Genomic DNA, 14,670 nt, shown 5'->3' with positions numbered 1-14,670 from the left:
AATGCACGAAAAAGGCATTTCCGATAATAAATAAGTGTTGCTCATCATGTTTTATTCTCGTGTTTTCCCCGTGAACTTAGGTTCAACTAGTGTTTTTATATATATTCACCTTTAGACTACGGTGCTGTGTTGTCTGGTTTGGCCATGCGTAGTTTGGTTAGTTTAGTGCTCGACGTCGCATTGACATGGCCCAGCATGTATTCAGCAAACATAAAGACGCATCATGGACTGATGTTTGAAATGACTGTTACATAAAAATATTCAATATTAATTCATTTCACAAAAATGCCCAGCCATATCATTTTTTTTTAAATAAATAAAATACTCTGTTCTTACTTTTTTTTTATAGTGTTCTACTCCTTACATTCTTTTTGTATTTTTGTCCGCACTTTCACACGTCGCCTCTTCTTTTCTTTTATGTTTTGTTTTTCCTCGTTATTTTTTGGCTCGGTCAGACTCCCAGAAAAGCAGTTTTATTCCATGAATATCAAGACTCTACTGGAGAATTAAAAATAAATTTGTTTCAGTAGTTTGTATTGTCTTTATATGTGTATGTATACATGTGTTACAGTTTCCCTTACCATGATACACCACTAATGACATACAACTCGTGCCCTAGTTTCAATCACAACCTAGAACCCACATTATAAATGCTTGAGACAACATTTTCTGAATGTATAGTTGACGACAACTCACAAAAACTTTTAGGGTGATAAGGACATTTACAAATAAATAATTTTCACTGGTTTTTAAAGAGCCCCACCTTAATACAGTATGTGTCTCAAGAAAATTATCCTTAATATTATTGAAATTGCCTTTAAATGATCTGTCTGATAATGCTGGACTCGTGTAAATCAAATAATCTTAGAAATTTGACACGCCTACAGTAGGCTACATTAAATTTTCAATGGACTACTATACAGTAGTGCATTCAAATCGAAAGGTGGGCCTCTGCTGCCATCTGTTGGTGCTTAACGACATAAATTCCCTTGAGGCTGCGTGCCTATGGCGACACAAAAATAGAAAATAGATCTATCCGCGCGGCGGGCTCCGGCACGACGCAGCTGAGACGCAGTCGACACACAACGCACACGCCTACGGTGTAATTTGAACAATCTGAATGAATGGATGGGACATTTTGGCTTTGAGTTGAGCGTTGCCCCTATTAATGTGGCCCCTAGTGGGCACGTTACTTAGCAGTGCTGCTACAGCGCGCGTGCGCATTGGCTTTCCATGCTCGCGTTAAAGTCAGCCTTACATTTGATCTTCAATAGAATGTATGTAGTTATGAAATGTGTAATCCGTATCACGTTTATTTTAATATAAATTAATTTTATTCTGAAAGCTGTCAAATGAACCAAAAAATTATGTCGAAGGAGGTACGATACGTCACCGGAAATAGAAGGCGTCACCGCCGGAATCAGGAAGTACACGAGCCCAACGCTTCCATGGACTCGTCTTGAGGTCAGCGTTAAATTTAGTTTTACACTTACTTTACATGCTCATTTTAGCTGTTTATCAATTTTACATCTTACTGTTTAATAAACTAACCGGTACGAGCTCAAGTTGTAGTGTTTTTACCTTACGTGCGTCGTTTTTAAAGCCGAAAACATGCCACAGTTTGTCACCGTTTTCTCCAATTAATATGGTGACGCCATAAAGTGCATTAAATGGCTGTATGTTGCGTTATATGGTATGTTTCATGTTCTTAAATGTACTCACTTTCCTCTCCTAGATAAAATGAGACGTATGCACTCTCTGCTTCTTCGCCACATCACTGCCACAAATTCGCTCCATCACATGCCGTTCAGTGGCTGCAGTCTCCAGCACCCCAAGACTCTGCCCCACCTCATATGTAAACAATGGCGCGCTGTGAACACAGCCTTGAACCAGAACATGCAAGACCTGAGCGGACCCGAGCAGAGGCTGTTGAGTAAACTCTATACGGGCTTAATCGGAGGTCAACGGGCTTCTTTGGCCGAGTCCATCACACTGGTGGAGACGCAGCATCTGCGGAAGAAGGAGCTGGCCCAGGTGCTGCTACAGAGGGTGCTGGCCTACAGGAGGGAGCAGGAGAAGTGCAATGGTGGGAAGCCCGTGGCCTTCAGAGTTGGTGTGTGGCTGGTTCTACTTTTGACTGAATTAGCTACATCATGAGAGATATAGTGGAACATTAAAGCGACATTTTTATTCCCCCCCCCCCCCCCCCACAAATTCTCAAAGGTCTCTCGGGTCCTCCTGGAGCCGGGAAGTCGTCATTCATCGAAGTGGTGGGCAAGATGCTGACGGGACGTGGACATAAAGTATCAGTGTTGGCAGTCGACCCTTCCTCCTGCACAACAGGAGGTAACGTCTGTACACTAGTGCTTTTGAAACATGAATATTTTTTTCAAGGTTGTTTTTCTCTGTTTTTTTTAAACACAAGCAATAAATTAATTGGTACAACAATTTTTTAAATGGCTAAATAAGTAAAGTGTCTCTTTATGTTTTTTTGTAACTCTAATCAAAACAAAATATACGATTAATGGTCGGTCAAGGACATTATTATGGGACACCCTGTTTACTGTCTGTTCACTTGCTGCTTGCAGGTTCCCTGATGGGCGACAAGACCCGCATGACAGAGCTCTCCCGGGACATGAACGCCTTCATCCGGCCGTCGCCCACGTCGGGGACGCTCGGCGGCGTCACCAGGACGACCAACGAAGCCATTGTCCTGTGCGAGGGGGCCGGTTACGACGTCGTCCTCGTGGAGACTGTGGGTACGTACGACATGCGGTGTGCAACTGTGTGTGTGCAACCGGTCGCTTTCTCTATTTGGCAACAGTGCCACCTTCAGGTGGCTTTCAAGTGTTCCAATCGAACCTTTGCTGATTTTGATTAGATTAGGCCTGCCAATCTGCATATTTGCACCTAGCTGTACATTTACACTCCAAATGTACATCACGAAATGTGCTTTTGTTGTCGTCAGGTGTCGGCCAGTCAGAGTTTGCAGTGGCGGACATGGTTGACATGTTTGTGTTGCTGATTCCGCCAGCAGGGGGTGACGAACTGCAGGTATTATCCGAATGTTGCCTCCAGCTTACTTATTACCTGATAGCTTTTAACGACTAAATGACATTCCAATATGAAGGGCATCAAGAGGGGCATCATCGAGAGGGCCGACCTGGTGGTGGTGACCAAGTCGGACGGAGACCTGGTGGTGCCAGCCAGGAGGATCCAGGCCGAGTACACCAGCGCTATGAAGCTGCTCCGGAGGCAGTCCAAGTCCTGGAACCCCAAGGTGAGTCAGACAAATATTTTTTGGGGATTTGGAGTTCCCACCCCAAACATATTAGGAAAGATGCAGGATGTGTAAGTGGCTTGCACCCGTCTACTCTGTCAAGAAATATGAAATGAAATATGAAATACAAAATAAACACCAATCACTGGTTAATAAACAGAGAAATCAGGGGGGAAATGCTTTTGTAATACACTTTAATGCAAACTTAAAACGAGTCCGATTAGTCGAATAATCAGATTCTAAAAATATTCAATAGTGAACAAGAATATTTTGTTCCCTTTGTACCGAAGTGAACTGTAACGTGACCTTAAAACCAAGGTATACTGTAATTTCTTTTTTTGATATTAAAACAAAAACAAAACAAACAAAAAAACAGACCTAATTGCTACCAAGTGAAAAGATTTAGTAACAAAGTAGAATTAAAACGAATGTGGTGACAGGGCTAAAAATTGGACTCCAAGGTACGTGTTTTTTAGTTCGCCAGGACCCAAAAAGTGAGTTCAGTATGTTTGAAAAGTAAAGCGGAAGCTCTCGTCTTTGGAAGGAACGGAAGCAGGCGGAACACTCCAAACATCTGCCATGATTTTGGAATCTGCTTTGGTTTCACGCGGGCACCCCCGTACGCCGACCCCTCTTATCTTCAGGTGGTCCGCGCGTCCTCGCACAGCGCCGAGGGCATCTCGGAGGTCTGGGCCGAGATGCAGTCGTACCGGCAGGCCATGTTGGCCAGCGGCGAGCTGCAGGGCCGCCGCCGGGCCCAGCAGAAGGTGTGGATGTGGACCTTGATCCAAGAGAACGTCCTCGCCCACTTCCGCCACCACCCGGCCGTCCGAGAGGCCCTTCCCCGCCTGGAGGAGAGGGTCAGCCGGGTGGACATCTCCCCCGGCCTGGCATCCGACCTGCTCCTCAAAGCCTTTCTGTCGTAGTAGTCAGTGGTGTGATGGCGGGCTTCGTCCAGCAGGGGGAGCTTGTCCAATGGAACATTTCAATACTGTACTTGACAGCCAATCCAAATGGAAGATTTTCAGATTTGGAGACTGAAACTGGGACAGTCATCAACAATTTCATCTCAGTGATACTTCAAAAACACTACTCGCAGAAAATATTGTGGACTTTTGGTGAAATTTCAGGATCGTCTAGGCCAGGGCTTACCTGAAAGTTGACCTTCTGTAACCTTGGAATGCACATCTACAACAGTTGAGTACAAAAAAGGAGCTGAATGGCAAAATTCACAACAGTGAATCATGAGAAAACTAAAAATAATTAAAGTTGTGGTTTCAGTGGGACATTTTACCACATAAGATATCTGAGTTAATGATTCAGTGCAATATTTCTAATCACCTTTAAATGGGAGTGTGTTTTGTTTTGACCAAATCTTGGTCTCTTAGCCGATCAAATGAATCAAAGTATGCACGAGAGGGTGACTTGGGCTAGCATGTCCTGCAATTTTATTCGAGAGTTTATGGTTGATGATTTGATTCGCAGGAGTTATGAAATAAATGATGCGATTGACGACGGCGTGGGAGCAATTCGAAATCAGTGAATCCAGTAGACAGTGGCGGCATATTGTTAAGAAATATTCTTGTAGACGAGGATGTTGATCATTTTGACGACTTTGTAACCGAATGGATGATGAATGATTACCACTCAATCCCCTGAGCTTATTGCAAAACTGCGCTCCAGTGTTGAAGGTAAATATATCCGCAGAAACGACAATTTTTTATTTTTATTTTTGAATTGAAGTTTTATAATAATAAACTTAGGTTTGTGCCACAGGGGTAAGCGCTAAAATGTTTTTGGAATTATGTTTCTGTCTGTTTCAGGAGCTGAGCTATTTTTAATATTGTTGAATTTCCAGGAAAATTTGAAGTCTTCGGGCCATGTTTTGCCAGGCGCTTTAGACCTTCACGTGTTAAACAAAAGTGCCTCAGATGAAGGTTACTTTCACACCCACACGCATGACTCAAGTGGATTATTGTCCACAGAAACCTGCAAAAAAAAAACAAAAAACGCTGTAACGATCTCTTAATGGCCAAATATCCATCCAAACATATCTTCTTGCCACTAGAGGTCACCCTAGTTCCACTCTTGCCTATATCTAGCTGCCCCAATGTCCCAAATAGAGCCTCCATGACGCCCCGCTTCCATCAAATCCCATTTGGCTCAATCAGAGGTGAAAAGATGGAATCAATCACTTCGTTCCTTTTTTACAAGCGCAAACCTCGTATGGAAATTCACCACCGTCCTTCCCAACGTCTTGATGGGACTCCCGTGTGGGTGGGTGGACGACGTAGTGCGTGTTGACCAAGCTGCCCGGTGAATGCGGATGGATTCATTAGATCTGGCAACCCGTCTCTCACATTGCCGTGGCACAAAGGCACACGTTTGCCACTGCTGCAGCTGTGGACTCGCACGTATGCATGCACTCAGTGGAAATGGGCACTCCATGTCGATTTGGAAAGGATCATCTCAGGACGCCAGGGGTGTCACTAGGTTGTTGTTGTTGTTGTTGTTTTTTATTCAAGTTGTTGTTGTTGTTTATTGGTGGCGCAATTTGATGACGCCGCCAGCCTATAGCTGCTTGTGAAATGCGAAGGTTGTCGACCATGTTGGTTTGAAGGTGACATTTTTCTGGGATTTGGGCACATTTCAAGGGTTCAGGTGGAATGCACCCAATTTTGTGTGGGTGTTGTAGGCCAGGCAAGACGGCAGTATTTACTTGATGTAGTGATTTTCATACTTAAAAACATTTTAAAACCTTTTAAAAACAAAGTACAGAAATACAATTTATTTGACTAAAATTGGTAAAAATGCGTGTAGTGCAAGAAAAAGGATTCCAAAAAATAGATTTTGAGGGGGGCGAAAAGCATCATTTTTAATCTATACTTGGAAAAAACAATCCTGTTTATTACTGACTTGACTTCTGTATGTAGAATAACAGCTAAATGCTGCTTCACCATGTTTGCTTTGAACTCTGCAAATCCACTAAGTGATGTGAGTCTGCAGACTTCAGAACCCTACTGGGTTAATAATATATATTCAGGATCTAATGCAGTTTAATGATTTTCAGACCAGCCGCAGAACTTTAAAGTCTATTCTATAGCTAACTGGGAGCAATTGTAAAGTCCTTTACAATGGAAATATTTATGTTTTGATGTCTTCGTCCTGGCAATAACTAAATAGAAAAACAAAAACCTCATAAAAAAAAACCCCTAAAATTTGTGTTATTATAAGGTGGCAAATTTGCAAGAAAAAAAACTCAGAAACTTGCGAGAAGTTTTTTTTCTTGCAAATCTTCATTTATAAGAAATAAACTTGCAAATTTTTGACATTTTAAAGTGGCAAATTTGTGAGGAAAAAAAAAAATAAATTTCAAAGAAATAAATGTAGATTTGTGACATAAAGTGGCAAATTTGCAAGAAAAAAAACTCAAAAATGTACAAGAAAAGCTTGCAGTTTTGTGAGAAAAAAAACTAAAAAACTTGCAAATAAACTTGCAAATCTGACATTACGTGGCAAAAATATACAAATTTGTGAGAAAAGAAAAACTCACAAAATTGCAATAAATAAACTCACATTTTGTGACATAAAGTGGCAAATTTGCAAGGAAAAAAAAACAAATTTACAAGAAATAAACTTGCAGATTTGCTAGAAAAAAAACTCAGAAACTTGTGAGAAATGCAAGTTTTTTTCCTTTATTATTATTTCTTGTAAATTTGAGGGGTTTTTTTTCAGGCAAATTTGCCACTTTATAATGTCATAAATCTGCAAGTTTATTTCTCATAAAATTGAGGGGTTTTTTTCTCACAAATTTGCTAATTTGTTACAAACTTATGAACTTATTTCTCGTAAATTTGAGTTTTTCTGTGACTATTACACCCCCTCTATAAAAAAAAATATTGATACGTGGCCCTAATGTGCCGTCATAATCAAAGGATGTGGGTAAAGCGACACTTTTTTTTTTTTTTCCTGTTATTTGACATTCTGGCCATCAGTCATCCATGCATCTTTTGAAATTCACCGTCTGATGTCAATGTGGGGCCGCGTGCACTCATTTTGTTGAGATGATGACGCTGCAGGCAGGCAGGCGTGCAGGTAGGAAGCACGGCGCACCTCCGCTCTATTACCCGCGCCGTGCCACTGCTGTTTGCAGTGTGTAATTTAGCGAGGCTGGCCCTTGGGCAAGAAGGCACGTACCGAGCCTCGGTGCTGGTAATTGGACTGGAGAACTGATTGGGGAGCTTGATTGACCCCCGCTAATGGATTTGAGTGTATAATTATTTGTAGTTATGGTTACGAGATGATATCGAGGTGGATGGCGGTGACTCACCCCTGCCGCCGACGCTGCCAGCGCTCAATTAATGAAATCCAGCTGCTCGGGCACCACGCGGCATACAGAAGTCCGCTCGGGATGAGGGCTAAGGGTTATCGCCATCCCCTTTTTTTGCGCCACAGGCGGGCCACGCTCTGTCACAATAGTTATTATAACATCTTGCCGGTCCTGCTACAAGACGTTCCGGCTTGATGATGTTCCCATTACTTTGGAACACCCCGTGGCATCGCTTGTGGCATCCTGGCGGCAGTCATGTTAATGACAGAGCTCATCATGGGGAAGGCGTCGCCTCCTCAGGACACGAAAGGCAATCACGTCTTAATCCGCGTCTTTAATTGGCGGCCAAAACCCCCTCGTTCCTCCAATAACCCGTCCGGCAAAACAAACCGAGCCGGTTGGTGAACCTTTAATCTACCGATTTTGTCAGCATTGTGAAAATTGGTAACATGTTTATCGTGACTGCAATGTTGGTTTGAAGTAGAGAATAGACAGATGTTTTTTGTTTTTGTTTTTTAGAGCCAATGATGATTATTAGTGTAGTCAGTCATGGAGGCCAACGACCGATATTTGGAGCCGATATTCATTTTTATTAAAAAAAATAAACAAAATAAATTAATAAATTAAAAAAATGATTTTTTTTAAAAACAAACATTTTTTAAAAACACAAATGTCAATATTGACTTTGTTTTTCTGTCAAAATCTACACGTTTTTGTTATTTATCTTAGACAATAGACATCCTTTTAAATTTCTAACAAAATGTTCAGAGCTCCCAAGGTTATCAGTACGTCTTAAAAAGTTAAATAAAAACTTAACCAAGTAAATACCATCGCTCTCTATATTTTTCTACCGTAAATATTTTTTCCCCAAATTTAAGAATATTTGAAATCTTAAATTTTCACGTTTCTTTGTTTTAATGTCTAACAAAAACATTTTTTTCAGAATGATCCCAAGGTCCACAGCATCTTGTATAAAGTTAATTGAACGTAAAATGGTTTTAGATTTACTTTTTATCGGCCATTAGATTAAAAAAAAAAAAAGGCAGATACCGATATTTGTCAAAATGCCCAATATCGGCGCCGATTATCGGTCTATCCCTAGTTTGAAGCAAGCATTTTGAAGTGAAAGATTTTCATCTGATACCATGTATCCTGGACAAATTTAAAAGATGTCATTGCAAAATGATGACTGGCCATAAAAGGCGAAATTGTAATAAGTCAGCTCCACAAGGTCAGTTTGACCAAACGTCTGGCAGCTTTGATTTTGCTGTTCTGTTGCTAACCTTCCTGCACGCACATCTTTATCCTCCTGTCATGTGTCCCTTGGACACCCCCCCCCCCCCCCTTTCCTCCTCCGCCACCCCCCAACTCCTCCGCCGCTGTGCGTGACCTCTCGTTGCCCTCTTGCCAGTCTCCATTATTTCTGGCTGCCCAGTGGCCCGGTCGCGCTGGTGCCTGTTATGACAGGTAACACTGGGCCATACACTCTCCGGCTAATGTGTGGGTCTGCCTGTCACTCCCCCACCCCTATCCTCCAACAACCTAAGATGGAGCCTGAAGCCATGTTTCAATCATGCATCATTGTTCATCACAGAAATTGTGCGACATCATAGCAAGGCGATACAGTTGGTGTTCCTGTGTTGATAAAGTATATAAATATTGATTGATTGATTGCTGCGATTGGCTGACAACCAGTCCAGCGTGTATCCCGCCTACTGCCCAAAGCCAGCTGAGATCGGCAGTTGTGTATTTTGTGTCCACACAACGGCATGCAGGAAAGGAAAGGGAGGTCCTGTTGGCACGGTGAAGGTGGTGGTGATCGATTCCCGGTCGACTTGTTAATAACCTTGCACAGCTTGCTGACACTGACAGCAAATATATCATGCAGGAAATATGTGTTTGTCCTACCAGTCAATTTGATGTGACCTTTTTTTAAACACGACGAGATGCAAAGTTGAATTGATTTCAATCATCACAACAACCTCCGCCGTAGTTGTAGAAACTGTTTAATGTTTTCCTTTGGTTAAATTGACCCACAATGTTAAGAGGAACTGTTGAGGTTGTAACATGAGTAAAATGTCCCAATGCGGTGGTTTGGTTTGGTTGGGTTTGGCCAACATCCGTTTTATTGCTGCATTCGAGGATGGTTGGAAGTCGGACTTTTTCCGAGTTCAAACTAGGAAGTGTATACGGGAACAGCGAATTCACCAACAGACTGCAAGTGACGTCACTCTACAATGGCGGAAGATACAAACAATAAATGAAGAAAATTACAGGAAGGTAAGTTTGCTGGGGACAAAATGAGTTTTAAGAACCAAAATCAAAAACAATTTACCACTAGCCATCATTTTGGTTGTTTACTTTCACCTCAAACGCTTTCAGGTTGGAATTGGGGAAAAACAACTGATATTGTAACAATCGCCAGTGTGGCACCGCACCACAAGGTGGCGCTTCTTTATGTGGACGTAGTTTCCTTTTTGACGATGAATGTTTTTTTTTTTTTTGTACTGCCCTGAACGGTCACGCTCTCTCTTTTTGTTGTTTGTTTAGAATAAATGTTGTGAACTTAAGTTGCTCCCTTTTTGTTTTGTTTTGCTGTCCCGCTGCGCAGTCCATCCTTGGTTAATCAGCCTCCACGCATGACAATATATCTGACTTCCGACCATCCTGGAATGCAGCAAAAAGTTCATATCTTACGGTCGGTGGGGACCGCTGAGCTATGGTATGGCAGCTGTCTAGTTAATTACCAGTTGTGTCATCCAGTCATCCTCTTAGCCCGGGACAAGGTGGCCGGCGTCACCTCGGCAGTCCATCACAGGTTGTTGCTAATCGTGGCATGTGCCCGGCTCTCCGTTTGATCCCGGGCAGCCGCCAGCAGCGCCGCGAGAAAAGGCGGTACATGGGGCCAGCGCGTTTTTTTTTTTTTTTGTCGTCACACCGCGTCGACATTTCGGAGGTGCTCTGCCAGGGCGGCGCGACACGTTTCTGTCCTCGCCGGACAAGCCGGGGCAGTGGCGAAACGCGCGGACGGACGTGTCGGGCAGATGGGCCGCTCGTGTGCGCCAGACGCTGCGGATGAAGCCAGGCGCACCGCTGGCCCCGCCAACTGTCGGCCAGACGTTGGCCTTCGCTGGCACGGCTGCGGGGAAGCGCAGGTGTCGCCTGCTGGCCGTATGAACTCCTCTCCGCGGGAGGCAGGATGATATCTTAACTATATGACGCTGTCATTTGGACGACGAGGGATGGGAATCGCTGAGGTACAATTTGTGATGAGTTCTTATTATATTAGAGCCATGACGTCATCGGTACAACTCTTGGAGAAGGGAGAATTGTCCAAAAAACAACAACTTTCAATACAATATCACAAGATCATAACTACAACAGTATCAATATAACTAGAGATGGTAATCGCAGAGTAGTAACTCAAAATATCATGCGGTTTCTTCATTTAAACCAAAAAATTGGATCAAATGAAAAACCCACAAAATAACCCATTTTTTAGGGACCGTAGGACCAACTCAGTTTTGGGTTATTTAAACCAAAAAGTTGGGTCAAATGAACGACCCACAAAAATAACCCATTTTTAGGGACCCACCCAATGTTTTGGGTTCTTTAAACCAAAAAGTTAGTTTAAATGAATAACCCACAAAACAACCCGTTTTTAGGGACGGACCCAATGTTTTGGGTTATTTTAACTAAAAAGTTGGGTCAAATGAAGAACCCACAAAACAACCCATTTTAATGGACCGTCTCACTGTTTTGGTTTCTTTAAACCACAAAGTTGGGTCAAATGAAGAACCCACAAAACCACCGTTTTTAGGGACAGACACAATGTTTTGGTTTACGTAAACCAAAAAGTTAGCTTATATGCCTAAGCCACAAAACAACCTGTTTTAGGGATGGACCAAATGTTTTGGGTTATTTAAACCAAAACGTTCTAAAATATAACCCACAAAACAACACAAATTTATTTATTTATTTTTTTGTTTCCTTATTTTTACAAAATACATTTTTGGGGTCCGACCCCCCCCCCCCCCCCCAAAAAAAAAAAAAAAAAAAAAAAACAACCAATTTTTGGGCTTCTTTTGTGTGTTACTGATTTCTCTAGACTTTTTAGTTGAGTAAATGATTTAGTAAATGATTAAACCAAGCAATTAGCCTCGTCCCCTTTTGGCCCAATTTGGGTTATTTTTGACTCAGTTGTTTTTAAAAGTGCATCGTCCCAATTGCAACTATTACGATATTGTATTCCCTCGCGGTGGTTATTTTGTACTAATTTTGCAACATAAGATTGCATTAAAACAAGCTTAAATATAACAACCACGCAAAAACAATATCACGATATTACAACTACGACTGTATCAGTATATGTTTCTCTTGCGTTCAAGCCTCAAACAAATGTGCATGTCTGTTGCCAATTTATTCGGCGCCCTAAGCTGAAATTAATTGAATGTGAACAGATCGTTTCTCCCCTTTCCCGAAGACTGTAACCGAAACGTGCGGGAACGTCACGGATGGATGGCGTTTGGTTTACGTGAGCGGGCCTCTTCTTCAAATGAGGACGGATGAAGGGATCCCTGATTGGAAGATGGACGAGCGTGCAGCTTTTTCCTTTAATTGATGGAAGACGGCTGATTCACTTAGCGTTAATGGAATCATTCGGAGGCTCGTCGGTCGCGCCGGCCGTTCGCTTGCCGTGTATCCGCCGTTGAAACCCGTCGATTTTGGGGGGGTTTCTTCAAAGATTTATGAAAAATTCTTTTTGCTTTGCGATCGGCTGCCGTTTTTTTTGGGGGGGTGTGGTGGTGGAAGTGCGCGCGGGCAGGTCAGCCGAGGGAGTCGGCATTCTACTTCATTAGTCAGCGCGGGAAAATGAGAAGCTTGATTAGTTTGGTCTTGACCTCGTAGTCTTCCGTTAATCTCTCTTGGAAGTTGCTCGGGTGGGCTGCAGAGCTCCCCGGGGGGGTCCGGGGGAATCTTCATGTGTGTCATCGACTTGAAGAAATGCAATCCTCCCTCAAATAGATGCATACGTGTTCCCATCAAGAAATAAATAGCATGCTTTAAGTACTAAGGTGGTATAGTAACAGTAGTTATTGTCTGTTATTATGTCCCACAGCTGTGCCGAGTGAAGTTTGATGGGGGGGATGGGGGAAAACCCCCTCCATATTATTAGAGTTCTACGGAGAGGATAACGTGTATATGATGAATACCGTTATATTTCTACATTTGAGATGCTAATTGTTGTTAGCATTAAGCTAGCTTTCTTGAGGTGGTTTGGCTGTTAAATACTCAAAGTGTATTTCTTTTGTTTTTAATGGTGACAGTAGACTTGAAGTGACTTGAAGCCTCTTTGTGTTGTTAAATTGAGTTCACACAGCACTCACAAAGCAAAAAAACAAACAAACAAATCGGTCAAATGATGGCTCAGGTTTTAAAAAATTCCTTACCTCTTTTCCACAAAAAACAAAAACAAAAAACAAAAAAACAGTATCTGTAAGTATGTCAGTTCAAACACGCCATGTCGGGAGGGGGGTAGTCAGGTCATCGCCATGGTAACAGCCATGTTGTCGGCTGACCCGGGTCGTCCTTCCCCCCACCCACATGCTTTGGACCCTTTTCCAGCGTCAGCCCCCTGCTGCCATTTGTGAATCAGATTGCTGCTGAGCCCCTGCTGAGCGCCGTGCACGTCCACCAGGCGGACGCAGCAGTGGCATGAGAACAGTGACGGAGGCGCCGTGGAAGGGAATTTGGTGACGCGGGGGAACCGGAGTGGGATGTTGACTCGCTTTTTCTGTTACGCTTTTGTAAGAACAGATGTGACCGAGCAGGAATTCTCAGTGTTGAAAGCAACGTGTATTTTATATGTCACACAAAATGCTGCCTGTAAAATGTTTACATGAGGTCGTTCTATATAAAGTAAACCGCTAACTGTCACAGGTTTTGGGTGTTATTCCATTGTTGACCACTAGATGGTGGCACACTATTTAGTTGGCAACTAAATTTGTCTGAAGAAGATTGAAAACAGGAAGTACCGTGTTTCAGGTCATTCACTACTAATTAATTCTTTTTTCAAGTTAATATCAATTCCCATTTTTTCAGTGCACGTCTTTGGGCATGATTATACTGTTGTCATGACTTGGGTCATGTAAGGGTTATGCTTACTGTCATGACTAGGGTCATGCAAGGGTTATGCTTGGGCAATGCAAGGGTTATGTTTTGGTCATGACTGTGTGGTCAAGTGTCTGTTTTGAACTGATGTAACCAGCATCTAGTTTCAAATCGTAAGATACTATGTGATGTCAGGAGCTATGTGATGTCATGAATCTTTAATCTCTTTTTCTGGTCAACAGCCAATTAGATAATTCCATGTCAGTCCTGTCCACATGTCTAGCCACAGCCAATCAGACAAATTCGCTGTCTATATAAGCCTGACTGAGAAGTGTGTGTTTTTGTCGGATTATAACCGCTGTTCCTCTGTGCAATTCCAAAGCCCAAGTTAGCTTAGCGCCTCGTGATTCTTGATACATTCTCGTTGGTCTGGTCTAGTCTAGTTAGTGCCACGCAAATAAAGTGTTAAAGTCTTTTTTTTTGTGTGCGTTTTTGGGATCCAACCCCAGAACATAACTGTAGATGTATAGTGTGAGATTTGGAAAAAAAAAAAAAAACTAGTGAAAAAAAGGAAGTTCTAAGTAAAATTTTACAAGGAGAGTTTTGAGTATATTTATATATATATAAAAAAAATAAAAAAAAGACAAAGTTACTCAAGTTTTGACCCTCAACTTGGGAGAACCACTCTATCACCTGAGCCATGCCCCTCTTGCTGTGTGTCACTACACTGCATTGCTGGTGTGTCCAAAACGAGACAAAAAAAAATTGGTCTCTTGGAGGTACAAGGATTCCCGCCTAACACCGTCAGTATACTAACACACAGCAGGAGCGGCATGGCTCAGGTGGTAGAGTGGCTGTCCCTCAACCTCAAGGTTGTGAGTTTGTTCCTCAACCTTTGAGTAGTTTTAAAAAAATTTTTTTTAATAAACTGGTAAAATGTACTTAGAAT

General features: G+C 42.4%; 1 protein-coding gene across 4 annotated transcripts in view; it reads left to right on the top strand.

The window, feature by feature from the left end:
- The first annotated feature begins 1,046 nt into the window (after positions 1 to 1,046).
- Positions 1,047 to 14,670, top strand: part of mmaa (metabolism of cobalamin associated A) — a 33,410-nt gene continuing 19,786 nt past the window's right edge. Inside the window, exons 1-7 of one of the 4 annotated variants that reach the window (XM_077523474.1) lie at positions 1,047 to 1,464; positions 1,736 to 2,086; positions 2,224 to 2,346; positions 2,589 to 2,759; positions 2,969 to 3,054; positions 3,131 to 3,280; positions 3,925 to 5,055. In XM_077523474.1, the coding sequence (XP_077379600.1) occupies positions 1,741 to 2,086; positions 2,224 to 2,346; positions 2,589 to 2,759; positions 2,969 to 3,054; positions 3,131 to 3,280; positions 3,925 to 4,206 (1,158 nt within the window). In that variant the 5' untranslated portion in view covers positions 1,047 to 1,464; positions 1,736 to 1,740 and the 3' untranslated portion in view covers positions 4,207 to 5,055. Of the gene's footprint in view, positions 1,465 to 1,735; positions 2,114 to 2,223; positions 2,347 to 2,588; positions 2,760 to 2,968; positions 3,055 to 3,130; positions 3,281 to 3,924; positions 5,056 to 14,670 lie in introns of those variants that run through there. The other 3 variants (XM_077523473.1, XM_077523475.1, XM_077523477.1) reach the window with 3 other exon arrangements.

This window comes from Festucalex cinctus, chromosome 6 (genome assembly GCF_051991245.1).
Source record: "Festucalex cinctus isolate MCC-2025b chromosome 6, RoL_Fcin_1.0, whole genome shotgun sequence".
Lineage (NCBI taxonomy): Eukaryota > Metazoa > Chordata > Actinopteri > Syngnathiformes > Syngnathidae > Festucalex > Festucalex cinctus.
The sequence above is the reverse complement of the archived record's forward strand: the minus strand, read 5'-3'. Positions and strand labels throughout refer to the sequence as shown.